Source organism: Mobula hypostoma, unplaced genomic scaffold, assembly GCF_963921235.1.
Source record: "Mobula hypostoma unplaced genomic scaffold, sMobHyp1.1 scaffold_83, whole genome shotgun sequence".
Classification (NCBI taxonomy): Eukaryota; Metazoa; Chordata; class Chondrichthyes; order Myliobatiformes; family Myliobatidae; genus Mobula; species Mobula hypostoma.
In genome coordinates, this window is record NW_026948186.1 from 156,773 (window position 1) to 167,500 (window position 10,728).

The 10,728-nt window shown below is 59.8% G+C and overlaps 1 protein-coding gene across 1 annotated transcript; it reads left to right on the forward strand.

The window, feature by feature from the left end:
- Positions 1 to 1,976: 1,976 nt before the first annotated feature.
- Positions 1,977 to 7,484, forward strand: clcf1 (cardiotrophin-like cytokine factor 1). The gene is made up of 4 exons (XM_063039390.1): positions 1,977 to 1,989; positions 5,135 to 5,271; positions 6,867 to 6,916; positions 6,962 to 7,484. Exons 1-4 carry the CDS (start codon positions 1,977 to 1,979, stop codon positions 7,482 to 7,484), a joined length of 723 nt encoding a protein of 240 aa, XP_062895460.1.
- The last annotated feature ends 3,244 nt before the right edge of the window (positions 7,485 to 10,728 follow it).

Genomic DNA, 10,728 nt, shown 5'->3' on the forward strand with positions numbered 1-10,728 from the left:
TCTCCGTCACCCCCTCCCTCACCTACACCCCTCCCCGTCTCCGTCACCCCCTCCCTCCCCAACACCCCTCCCCGTCCCCGTCGCCCCTCCCTCCCCTACACCCCTCCCCGTCTCCGTCACCTCCTCCCTCCCCTACACCCCTCCCCGTCTCCGTCACCCCTCCCTCCCCTACACCCCTCCCCGTCTCCGTCACCCCTCCCTCCCCTACACCCCTCCCCGTCTCCGTCACCCCCTCCCTCCCCTACACCCCTCCCCGTCTCCGTCACCCCCTCCCTCCCCTACACCCCTCCCCGTCTCCGTCACCCCCTCCCTCCCCTACACCCCTCCCCGTCTCCGTCGCCCCCTCCCTCCCCTACATCCCTCCCCGTCTCCATCACCCCCTGCCTCCCCTACACCCCTCTCCGTCTCCGACAGCCCTCCCCGTCTCTGTCATCCCCTCCCTCCCCTACACCCCTCCCCGTCTCCGTCACCCGCTCCCTCCCCTACACCCCTCCCCGTCTCCGTCACCCCCTCCCTCCCCTACACCCCTCCCCGTCTCCGTCACCCCCTCCCTCCCCTACACCCCTCCCCGTCTCAGTCACTCCCTCCCTCCCCTACACCCCTCCCCGTCTCCGTCACCCCCTCCCTCCCCTACACCCCTCCCCGTCTCCGTCACCCCCTCCCTCCCCTACACCCCTCCCCGTCTCCGTCACTCCCTCCCTACTTCCCCTCACCCCTCCCCGTCTCCATCACCTCTGTCTTATCTTTCTCCCTCCCCTTTCTCGCCCTGTCCATCGCTGCCTTTCTGTTCAACACCCCCCCACTTTCCCCCTCTCTCGACCCTTCTATCCCCCTCTCCTCCCCCTGACCCCCTTTCTCTCTCTACTCTTCTCACCATCCCTCACTCCCCCTTCTCTTTCCATCCCCCACCTTTTCTATCATTCAATCCCTCTCTCCTCTTCATCTCCCCTCCCTCCCTCTCTGTCTCTCTCTCTCTCTCACCTTCTCACTGTCTCCAGCACCACTGTCGCCCCCCCGTATCTTTCGCTAACCCATACCGTCTCTTCCCTCAGCCTCTCTGCCCGCCGCTGTCTGCCGGTTACAGGACCAAACGCTCCCACCCACACCCCCACCTCGTGGTCGCCGGACCGACCTGAGGGCAGGGAGGCGAGCGAGTCCCACCAGACGGTCGGGCCCGAGGGTAAAATGTTCACCGGCAAACTCTGGGGGGATATGTTTGAAAAAGTTCTCGAAAACTTTGCTGGAAGTTTGAAAAGTTCGGGGAAAGTTTGGCGAAGTTTAAATAAAGTTCGGGAACTCCTCAGCCAGAAGTTTGAAAAGTTCGGTGAAAGTTTTGCGAAGTTTCAGTGAAGTTTGGGAACCCCTTTGCCAGAAGTTTGAAAAGTTCGGTGAAAGTTTTGCGAAGTTTCAGTGAAGTTTGGGAACCCCTTTGCCAGAAGTTTGAAAAGTTCGGTGAAAGTTTTGCGAAGTTTCAATGAAGTTTGGGAACCCCTTTGCCAGAAGTTTGAAAAGTTCGGTGAGAGTTTTGCGAAGTTTCAGTGAAGTTTGGGAACCACCTTTGCCAGAAGTTTGAAAAGTTCGGTGAAAGTTTTGCGAAGTTTAAGTGAAGTTCGGGAACCACCTTTGCGAGAAGTTTGGAAAGTTGGCGAAGTTTAAATGAAAGTCTGCAAACTTTGGGAAACTTTGAGTCCGCATTTCGTCCCGGGATGTGATTTTTTTTTTTGACGTTAACTCTGTCCCGGACGGCGAGTTGGTGGTTTGACCAGGGGGCGGTTAGGTACATCCCGGCAGTGCGATGAAGTGAATGGGAGAGAGAGGGAGGGAGGGAGGGAAGGAGAGAGGGAGGGAGGGAGGGAGAGAGAGAGGGAGGGAGGGATACCGTCAGAGTGCGGTGAGACCTATGCGTCAGCCGTGCCGCGGAGCCGTCTCGCCGGCGCAGCGCCCGATCCGCACTCGGCCCAAGGCAGCCGGTCCCCATGTACGCTGCAGGTATGTGCGCGGGACCCGGCCGACAGACACCTCCTCCTCCCTCCTCCCTCCTCCCTCCTCCCGTCCCTCCTCCCACCTTTCTCCCTCCTCCCTCTCTACTTCCTCCCCTCTCCCTCTTTCTCCCGCTCCTCTCTCCAATCCCGAATCCCCCTTCTCTCGCTCCTTTCTTTCACCCCCCTCCGCCCGCTCTCCCCTCCTTCTCTCTCTCTCCACCTCACCCCCTTTTTCACTCCCCAGCTCTCTCTCTCCCCCCCCCCCACCGTTCACAATCCCTCTTCCTCTCCTCTGTCCCACTTTCCCCATCTCTCGCTCTCTCTCCTTCACTCAATCCATACGGTCTCGTCGTCTATCCTGACATCTACACGTGTGTGAGTGTGTGTGAGAGAGAGCTACCCCCCCCCCGGCCCTCACCCTCCATCCCGCTCCCCACCTGCGTCCTGCTCTTCCCCCATGGGGTGGGGTGGGGTGGGGGGACTGTACCAGGATTCCTGATCTGACATGGGTAATCCAGGCGTGAGCAGGAACACAGGAGGAATGTGTGAGGACAGGAGGTTCAGACAGGAGAACCTGGTTGCTTTAATCCGGTGTGGAATTTTAAAATGGTTTTTGTGCCTGTGTGAGTGAGAGAGACAGGAGGGGATGAAGTGAGAGAGATTTCCCCAAGACCTTCTCTTCTCCACTTTCTCTCCCCCAATCTCTCTCTCCTGAGTGTCTCTCTCTCCCCCCAGTGTCTTTTTCCCCAGTATCACTCTCTCCCCTCTTTCTCTCCCCAGTCTCTCTCTCCCCAGTCTCTCTCTCTCCCCATCTCACTCTCCACAGTCTCTCTCTCTCCCCATCTCACTCTCCCCAGTCTCTCTCTCCCCCCAGTCTCTCTCTCCACATCTCACTCTCCCCCAGTCTCTCTCTCTCCATCTCTCTCTCCCCATCTCACTCTCCCCCAGTCTCTCTCTCCCCCACTCTCTCTCTCCCCAGTCTCTCTCTCTCTCCCCAGTCTCTCTCTCTCCCCATCTCACTCTCCGCAGTCTCTCTCTCCCCCCAGTCTCTCTCTCTCCCCACTTTCTCTCCACAGTCTCTCTCTCCCCCAGTCTCTCTCTCTCCCCAATCTCTCTCTTTTTCCCACTCTCTCTCCCCAGTCTCTTTCTCTTCCCCCAATCTCTCTCTCCCCAGTCTCTCTCTTTTCCCCACTTTTTCTCCCCGTCTCTCTCTCCCCAGCCTCTCTCTTTTCCCCCCAATCTCTCTCTCACCAGTCTCTCTCTCTTTCCCTCAGTCTCTCTGTCCCCTCTCCCCCATGTCTCTCTCTCTCTCTCCCCATCACCCCCCCAGTCCCTGTCTCTCCACCCACCCTGGCCTCTGACCGTCTCGCTGCTCTCTCTCCTCCCCCTCCGTCAGGGTTGGATCTCTTGGTTCTGCTGGCCTTCTCCTTCTCACCGTCGCTCGGCTCCCCATCTCACTCTCCCCCAGTCTCTCTCTCCCCAGTCTCTCTCTCTCTTTTCCCCCCAATCTCTCTACCCCAGTCTCTCTCTCTCACCAGTCTCTCTCTCTCCCCAGTCTCTCTCTTTTCCCCCCAATCTCTCTACCCCAGTCTCTCTCTCTCCCCAATCTCTCTCTCACCAGTCTCTCTCTCTTTCCCTCAGTCTCTCTGTCCCCTCTCCCCAATGTCTCTGTCTCTCTCTCCCCCTCACCCCCCCAGTCCCTGTCTCTCCACCCACCCTGGCCTCTGACCGTCTCGCTGCTCTCTCTCCTCCCCCTCCGTCAGGGTTGGATCTCTTGGTTCTGCTGGCCTTCTCCTTCTCACCGTCGCCCCCAATCTCTCTACCCCAGTCTCTCTCTCCCTATCTCACTCTCCCCCAGTCTCTCTCTCTCACCAGTCTCTCTCCTCCCCCTCCGTCAGGGTTGGATCTCTTGGTTCTGCTGGCCTTCTCCTTCTCACCGTCGCTCGGCTCCCCATCTCTCTCCCCCCAGTCTCTCTCTCCACATCTCACTCTCCCCCAGTCTCTCTCTCTCACCAGTCTCTCTCCTCCCCCTCCGTCAGGGTTGGATCTCTTGGTTCTGCTGGCCTTCTCCTTCTCACCGTCGCCCCCAATCTCTCTACCCCAGTCTCTCTCTCCCAGTCTCTCTCTCTCCCCAGTCTCTCTCTTTTCCCCCCAGTCTCTCTCTCCCAGTCTCTCTCTCTCCCCAATCTCTCTCTCCCCCAGTCTCTCTCTCTCACCAGTCTCTCTCTCTCCCCCCAGTCTCTCTCTCTCACCAGTCTCTCTCCTCCCCCTCCGTCAGGGTTGGATCTCTTGGTTCTGCTGGCCTTCTCCTTCTCACCGTCGCTCCCAATCTCTCTACCCCAGTCTCTCTCTCCCCCAGTCTCTCTCTCTCACCAGTCTCTCTCTCCCCCAGTCTCTCTCCACCCACCCTGGCCTCTGACCATCTCGCTGCTCTCTCTCCTCCCCCTCCGTCAGGGTTGGATCTCTTGGTTCTGCTGGCCTTCTCCTTCTCACCGTCGCCCCCAATCTCTCTACCCCAGTCTCTCTCTCCCAGTCTCTCTCTCTCCCCAGTCTCTCTCTTTTCCCCCCAGTCTCTCTCTCCCAGTCTCTCTCTCTCCCCAATCTCTCTCTCCCCCAGTCTCTCTCTCTCACCAGTCTCTCTCTCTCCCCCCAGTCTCTCTCTCTCACCAGTCTCTCTCCTCCCCCTCCGTCAGGGTTGGATCTCTTGGTTCTGCTGGCCTTCTCCTTCTCACCGTCGCTCCCAATCTCTCTACCCCAGTCTCTCTCTCCCCCAGTCTCTCTCTCTCACCAGTCTCTCTCTCCCCCAGTCTCTCTCCACCCACCCTGGCCTCTGACCATCTCGCTGCTCTCTCTCCTCCCCCTCCGTCAGGGTTGGATCTCTTGGTTCTGCTGGCCTTCTCCTTCTCACCGTCGCTCGGCTCCCCATCTCACTCCCCCCAGTCTCTCTCTCCCCCAGTCTCACTCTCCCCCAGTCTCTCTCTCCCCAGTCTCTCTCTCTCTTTTCCCCCCAATCTCTCTACCCCAGTCTCTCTCTCCCCCCAGTCACTCTCTCACCAGTCTCTCTCTCCCCCAGTCTCTCTCTCTCTCCCCCAGTCTCTCTCTCTCTCCCCAGTCTCTCTCTCTCACCAGTCTCTCTCCTCCCCCTCCGTCAGGGTTGGATCTCTTGGTTCTGCTGGCCTTCTCCTTCTCACCGTCGCTCGGCTTCCCGGATGTGGGTGCTACCATCCTCCGCTCGTACCACCTCACCAAGTACCTCGAGAGGCAGGTGCAGGCCCTCAGCGTCAGCTATGTGAGTACCCGGCCCCCGGGGGGTGAAATGGGAGGGTGACGGGACTGTCTCTGCCTTCCACCCCTCTCCATGAACCCTGATCCCTGACCCTTGGCCCCTGACCTTCGACCCCATGACCTCTGACTCGCTCCTTGACACCCCCCCCTACTCTGACCGTTGACCCCTCTCCTAACCTCTCTGTTGACACCTGGCCCCTTTCTCCCAAGCCCCATTCTGGAAGCTGACCCTCTCTCCAACTCCCTGACCCTCCACTTGACCCCCTTCCCTGACCCTGACCCCTTTCTTGAACTCCTTTGCTGACCCCTCCCTGATCCCTCAATGACCTTTCACCTACCTCTGACCCCTGCCTTGCCACTCTCTCGATGACCCCTCTCTGACCCCTTGGTGACCTTTTGACCTACACTCTGACCCCCCCCTTTCCCACAAAGTTCACAGGGCCTGAACCCTGTTGACATTCAGACGAGACTTTCTTGATCCTTTGGATGACTCTGTCTGGCCCTTGTTGACCACGACACCATGTCCTGATCGGCTAATCATCTGCTGGGCCCCCGTGTGACCCCAAAATGTCCTGACTGCCCTGTCTCTGGCCCCATTGAAAATCCAATGACCCTCAGTTGAACTTTGACCCAGTTCTGACCTCTCCTTTAGACTCAGCTAAATGATCTTTCTCTGATGATCTTTCATAGGACACTTCAGGTCTTTCTTTTTTGATTCACTTTGAACTTCTCTTGGCACTTGTCCCATTGAGGGGTCAAAGGGAAGAGCTGCTTTGGGTCACGGGGGTCAGAGGTCGGAAGACAAGATCAGGTTGTGAGGTTGGGGGATGGGGATTAAGGTGAAAGGTCATATGTTGGCGTTGAGTTGAAAGGTCAAAGATTAGTCAGCGGGGTCAGTCAGGAAAGGCAGAGTCCTGTTGAATGTTCAGGCTTTAGATGAGCAGGTTGAATTGAAAGGTCAAAGGGATTGAGGACGTTGTTCAAATGAGTGGTCAGGGGTCGGGGAAGGGTTGCTGAAAGGTGAGAGGTGAGAGAATAGGGCCATGCCTCGTTGAAAGGTAAAGGGTTAGAGTTCAGTGTTGAGTCTGTTTGCAGGGTCAAGGGTGACAGGATGGGCTCAGGCTGAAGGTAAAGAAGACAAGGTCGCGACTGGCGGAAAGGACAGCGGGCAGGGTCCGTTTGAAAGCTCAAGAGTCAGGGTGGGGCAAATCAGAAAGGTTAGGGGGCAAAGTTCAAGTCGGGGGGGTTGAGGCTAGTTGAAAGGTCAACGTTCAGAGGGCATTGTCAAGTTGAAAGGTCAGGAGGCAGAGTTCAGCTTCAGGTGACAGATACTGGGTTAGGATTCAAGGTTGAAACCAGATGAAAGGCTTGGGTGGGGGTCAGAGGGCAGAGTCAATGTGAAAGGTCAGGGGTCGTGACTTAGTTCAAGAGCCCGTAAGGGGTCAGAGCTCAGGTCAGAGGTGAAAGGTCAGGGATCGGAGTCTAGTCCGGAGGGTTGGAGGCCAGAGGTAAAGGGTTCAAGGGAGGGGTATTTCTGGACCAGATGGAGGCCCTGTTGCTCACAACTGCCCCCTCTCTCTCTCTGTCTCTCCCACACAGATGGAGTACCTGGGGCCCCCCTTTGACAACCCGGACTTCGACCCACCCCGGCCGGGCCCGAGTGGCGGGGGAGGGCCGTCGGGAGGAGGGGGCAGCGCGGCAGGGCCCGGCCGCATCCCGTCCCCCACCCTGGAGGTGGGGGCCTGGCGGGGCCTGGACGACCGCCACCGGCTCTGGGAGAACCTGAGGGCCTACCGGCTACTGCTCACCTGCCTGTCCTCGCTGGAGGAGGACGAGGAGGGAGGCGGAGGGAGCCAGGACTGGGGGGGAGGCGAGGGCCGCCCCTCCCTCCACACCGCCCTCCTCCACCTCCGCGCCGGGCTCCAGGGGCTGAGCCTGGGCATCGGGGCCGCCCTGAGCTCGCTGGGGCACCCCCCGGACCCCCCTCCACCCCCCACCCCGCCCTCACCCCCTCCTCCGCCCCCTACCCCTCCGGCCCCCTCCGCCTTCCTCCGCAAGCTCTCGCGGTTCTGGCTGCTGCGGGAGCTGCGGGCCTGGCTCCTCCGCTCGGCCAAGGACTTCACCCGCCTCCGCCGGGCGCACAGGAAGATCCCACGGGCACGGGAGGATCCCGCGGGCTCGGCGAGATCCCAGGGGTCGGGGGCGCGGGCCGTCTAAACCTCCTCGATCACCTCACTACCCCCCCTTCCACCGGCACTCACGACCACCCCCCCCCCACCGGCCGCCTCCGAACGCAACCCTCTCCGCACCCAGCCAAGGACGTGTGCATGGGAAGATCCCACAGGCACAGCACGAACCCACGGGCACAGCACAGGTGGGGGGGGTCCTCAGGCACCCTCTCTCTCCGCTTCAACTGGCACCAGTGAAGTGCCTGGCGCACGGGAAGATCCCACGTGCACAGGAAGATCCCACAGGCACAGGAGGAGCCCACGAGCACAGCATGATCCCACGGGCCGGCACAGGTGGGGGGGGGTCCTCAGCCACCCTCTCTCTCCGCTTCAGCTGGCACCAGTGAAGTGGTTTGCGCACGGGAAGATCCCACGTGCACAGGAAGATCCCACAGGCACAGGAGGAGCCCACGAGCACAGCACGATCCCACGGGCCGGCGGAGCTGGGAAGAGGGGGGAGGTCCTCAGCCACCCTCCCTCTCCACGTCACCTGGCACCGGTCACCCGGCGTGCCCAGCGCACGGGAAGATCCCACGGGCACAGGAAGATCCCACGGTCCGGCAGAGGTGGGAGGGGAGGGCCTGAGCGACCCCTCCTCTCCATTTCACCCGGCACCGGTCAGCCAGCGTGCCCTGCGCAGGGGAAGATCCCAGGTGCACAGGGAGATCCCACCAACACCCTCGGGAAAGATTCCCCGGCACCTCCCCCGGCCCTCGATCCCAGCCTCCCGGAGGGAGACAGACCGGGCACGGGAACACCCTCCCTCCCTCCCTCGATGAACCCAGTCCCCCTCATCCCCCTCAACCGGCGGGGGGGGGGGTAAGACATACACAGCAAGATCCCAGCGACGCCTCGGGGAGGTCGAGGCTGGGGGGGAGGCAGACGCACGTTGTGGTTAGGCAGAGGAGGGGCTCGGTGAGTTAATTGTCTTATTTATTATACGAGTTATTTATTGCCGTTTATTTATTGAAGTTAATTAACTTTACTTTCCTGGTCAATTAAAATAAATTCTTTTCAATATATTCTGATCTCTGCCTGGTGTGTGGTGGGACGGTGGGGAGGACTATTCACTCTGTGTCTGACCCCGGGGGTGTGCGATGGGACGGTGTGGAGGGAGATTCACTCTGTGTCTGATGGGACGGTGCGGAGGGAGATTCACTCTGTGTCTGACCCCGGGAGTGTGTGATGGGACGGTGCGGATGGAGATTCACTCTGTGTCTGACCCCGGGAGTGTGTGATGGGACGGTGCGGATGGAGATTCACTCTGTGTCTGACCCCGGGAGTGTGTGATGGGACGGTGTGGAGGGAGTTTCACTCTGTGTCTGACCCCGGGAGTGTGTGATGGGACGGTGTGGAGTGAGATTCACTCTGTGTCTGACCCCGGGAGTGTGTGATGGGACGGTGTGGAGTGAGATTCACTCTGTGTCTGACACCGGGAGTGTGTGATGGGACGGTGTGGAGTGAGATTCACTCTGTGTCTGACCCCGGGAGTGTGTGATGGGACGGTGTGGAGTGAGATTCACTCTGTGTCTGACCCCGGGAGTGTGTGATGGGACGGTGTGGAGTGAGATTCACTCTGTGTCTGACCCCGGGAGTGTGTGATGGGACGGTGTGGAGTGAGATTCACTCTGTGTCTGACCCCGGGAGTGTGTGATGGGACGGTGTGGAGTGAGATTCACTCTGTGTCTGACCCCGGGAGTGTGTGACGGGACGGTGTGGAGGGAGATTCACACTGTGTCTGACCTCGGGAGTGTGTGATGGGACGGTGTTGAGGGAGATTCACTCTGTGTCTGACCCCGGGAGTGTGTGGTGGGACGGTGTGGAGGGAGATTCACTCTGTGTCTGACCCCGGGAGTGTGTGGTGGGACTGTGTGGAGGGAGATTCACTCTGTGTGTGATGGGACGGTGTGGAGGGAGATTCACTCTGTGTCTGACCCCGGGAGTGTGTGATGGGATGGTGTGGGGGGAGATTCACTCTGTGTCTGACCCCGGGAGTGTGTGGTGGGACTGTGTGGAGGGAGATTCACTCTGTGTCTGACCCCGGGAGTGTGTGATGGGACGGTGTGGAGGGAGATTCACTCTGTGTCTGAACCCGGGAGTGTGTGATGGGATGGTGCGGAGAGAGATTCACTCTGTGTCTGACCCCGGGAGTGTGTGATGAGACGGTGCGGAGGGAGATTCACTCTGTGTCTGACCCCGGGAGTGTGTGACGGGACGGTGTGGAGTGAGATTCACTCTGTGTCTGACCCCGGGAGTGTGTGATGGGACGGTGTGGAGTGAGATTCACTCTGTGTCTGACCCCGGGAGTGTGTGATGGGACGGTGTGGAGTGAGATTCACTCTGTGTCTGACCCCGGGAGTGTGTGGTGGGACTGTGTGGAGGGAGATTCACTCTGTGTGTGATGGGACGGTGTGGAGGGAGATTCACTCTGTGTCTGATCCCGGGAGTGTGTGATGGGATGGTGCGGAGAGAGATTCACTCTGTGTCTGACCCCGGGAGTGTGTGATGAGACGGTGCGGAGGGAGATTCACTCTGTGTCTGACCCCGGGAGTGTGTGATGGGACGGTGTGGAGGGAGATTCACTCTGTGTCTGACCCCGGGAGTGTGTGATGGGACGGTGCGGAGGGAGATTCACTCTGTGTCTGACCCCGGGAGTGTGTGATGGGACGGTGCGGAGGGAGATTCACTCTGTGTCCGACCCCGGGAGTGTGTGATGGGACGGTGCGGAGGGAGATTCACTCTGTGTCCGACCCCGGGAGTGTGTGATGGGACGGTGCTGAGGGAGATTCACTCTGTGTCCGACCCCGGGAGTGTGTGATGGGATGGTGTGGGGGGAGATTCACTCTGTGTCTGACCCCGGGGGTGTGTGATGGGACGGTGTGGAGGGAGATTCACTCTGTGTCTGACCCCGGGAGTGTGTGACGGGACGGTGCGGAGGGAGATTCACTCTGTGTCTGACCCCGGGAGTGTGTGATGGGACGGTGCGGAGGGAGATTCACTCTGTGTCTGACCCCGGGAGTGTGTGATGGGACGGTGCGGAGGGAGATTCACTCTGCGTCCGACCCCAGGGGTGTGTGATGGGACGGTGTGGAGGGAGATTCACTCCGTGTCTGACCCCGGGAGTGTGTGATGGGATGGTGTGGAGGGAGATTCACTCCGTGTCTGACCCCGGGAGTGTGTGATGGGACGGTGCGGAGGGAGATTCACTCCGTGTCTGACCCCGGGAGTGTGTG